This window comes from Cucurbita pepo, unplaced genomic scaffold (assembly GCF_002806865.2).
Source record: "Cucurbita pepo subsp. pepo cultivar mu-cu-16 unplaced genomic scaffold, ASM280686v2 Cp4.1_scaffold000455, whole genome shotgun sequence".
Classification (NCBI taxonomy): domain Eukaryota; kingdom Viridiplantae; phylum Streptophyta; class Magnoliopsida; order Cucurbitales; family Cucurbitaceae; genus Cucurbita; species Cucurbita pepo.
Window position 1 is genome coordinate 17,847 of NW_019646685.1, and position 1,850 is coordinate 19,696.

Consider the following 1,850-nt stretch of genomic DNA (forward strand, 5'->3'; position numbering starts at 1 on the left):
GGGGAAACACGGTGGCACAAGACCGGAAAAACACGACCGGTTATGGTCAACGGCCGTCAAAAGGGCTGCAAAAAAATCCTTGTTCTTTACACAAACTTCGGCAAAAATCGAAAGCCTGAAAAAACTAATTGGGTTATGCACCAATACCATTTGGGCCAACACGAGGAGGAGAGAGAAGGAGAGCTTGTCGTTTCTAAGATATTTTACCAGACACAGCCACGTCAGTGCAACTGGTCCTCCTCCGACAAGGCCGCCGCCGCCGCCGCCGCCGCCGCCGCCGCCGAGGTTACCGGCGACAATGTTGTTCTTAGTAAAAGAGAGAATGTGAGCGGGAGTTATTCATCTTCTCGGCAAATGGCAACCCGCCAAAGAGACGATATATCCCCAGTTGGCGGCGGCGGCCTTTGTCCTCCGCCACATTTCGCCGCCACTTACGGCGGATTGGATCATATTCAGCCATTCAAAGCCGACCATTTTAGCTTTGGTCCCTTCAGAAGAACCTTTGATGAGGTTCGTATTTATTTAAAAACTTTTTTTAAAAAAAAAGAATTATACTTTTCTATGCTTCAATTACATTTGATTTTCTCCAATTTTTAAGGTTATTGTTTTTTTTTTTTTTTAAGAACAAAACATTTCATGGAAAAAAGAAGAATTTGTCCTTTTTTTTATAAATTAAATGAAATTTAGGCTTAGGAACATAAAATGAAGATTAAGCCATGATTAGGGAATCTAATTGAGAAATCCATATAATTAATTTGTTCTAAATTTTCCATAGACAGGGATTGGAGAAGCTGCCCCCGGCGAGGGGATCGGAGATCATCCTCACCACCATTGTCACCATCTTTCCGTGGCGACTACTGCATTTCAAATAACCCGTCCTTCAAATCCAATCTCCACGATCATCTGCCCGTCTTCTCTCCACCATTCCTCGATCATTCTCGACCATGACTCGTATCAAGTCTCACAAAACGAAAGCTTTCAGGTAAGGTAACTCATCAATTAAGATCTCGTTTCATAACCATTTAGTTGAATTTGACTTTGGAATATTATAAGCTTTGAAAAAGAAAGATTAAGAACAAAGAAAGTCACATAAGATGATGTTTTTTTCCTTTACAGCAACAACAACATCATGATAAGCTTGGAGGAAGGTCTGCTTCTGGTTTGGAAGAACTCATAATGGGCTGCTCTTCATCTAACATCAAAGAAGTGAGTCAATTTTCATGCACCCTTTTCTATTTCAACCTAATTTTCTTCTCGACCGTCCGTGATTCGAAAGTTTTGATTTTGCATCTAATAGAAAGACGGGTTCTTAAATTTTCGGTTTTCTGTTTTAAACTCTTTACAAAAAATGTCAAATAGTTCGATCGTTCTATGAAACACGAAATCGAGGGCTTAAAGATCGATTAGGTATAAGATTGAAACAATAATTTGAAGGTGAGGGGGAAAAGGGAAAGAAATCCAAATTTCTTTATTGGTATTAGTTTGAATTAAAGATGATATTGTCTCTTAGGGTTCCTTTTTCTCTTTAGCTCTTTTTTTATTATAATTTTCAGTTCATAATCTAAGATTTTTGTGTTTATTTTATGAACAAAGAAAAGAGAATATATTCTATCAACTTCCTTTTGAGAGCTTTTGTTTTGAATTGTTTTTTTAAAGCCATAATTTTGGTTAATGTCTCTTAGGGTTTAGGGTTTAGAGTTCGTCTTTAGCCTTTGTCGTGCATGAATCAGATCAGTACGAGCTCTTACTAACAAGTCCATAAAAACAAACCCAAGTCAAAAAGTCGATAGGAGCTCTCAACGATTCGTGCATAGGCAAGTATTCTCATCATTTTGATACATTTTTCCTTC

General features: G+C 38.2%; 1 protein-coding gene across 1 annotated transcript; it reads left to right on the top strand.

Annotated features, from left to right (window-relative positions):
* The first annotated feature begins 42 nt into the window (after positions 1-42).
* LOC111785336 (NAC domain-containing protein 75-like) lies at positions 43-1,407 on the top strand. The gene is made up of 4 exons (XM_023665743.1): positions 43-510; positions 776-982; positions 1,117-1,206; positions 1,360-1,407. The coding sequence occupies exons 1-4, from the start codon at positions 43-45 to the stop codon at positions 1,405-1,407; spliced, it is 813 nt and encodes a 270-aa protein (XP_023521511.1).
* The last annotated feature ends 443 nt before the right edge of the window (positions 1,408-1,850 follow it).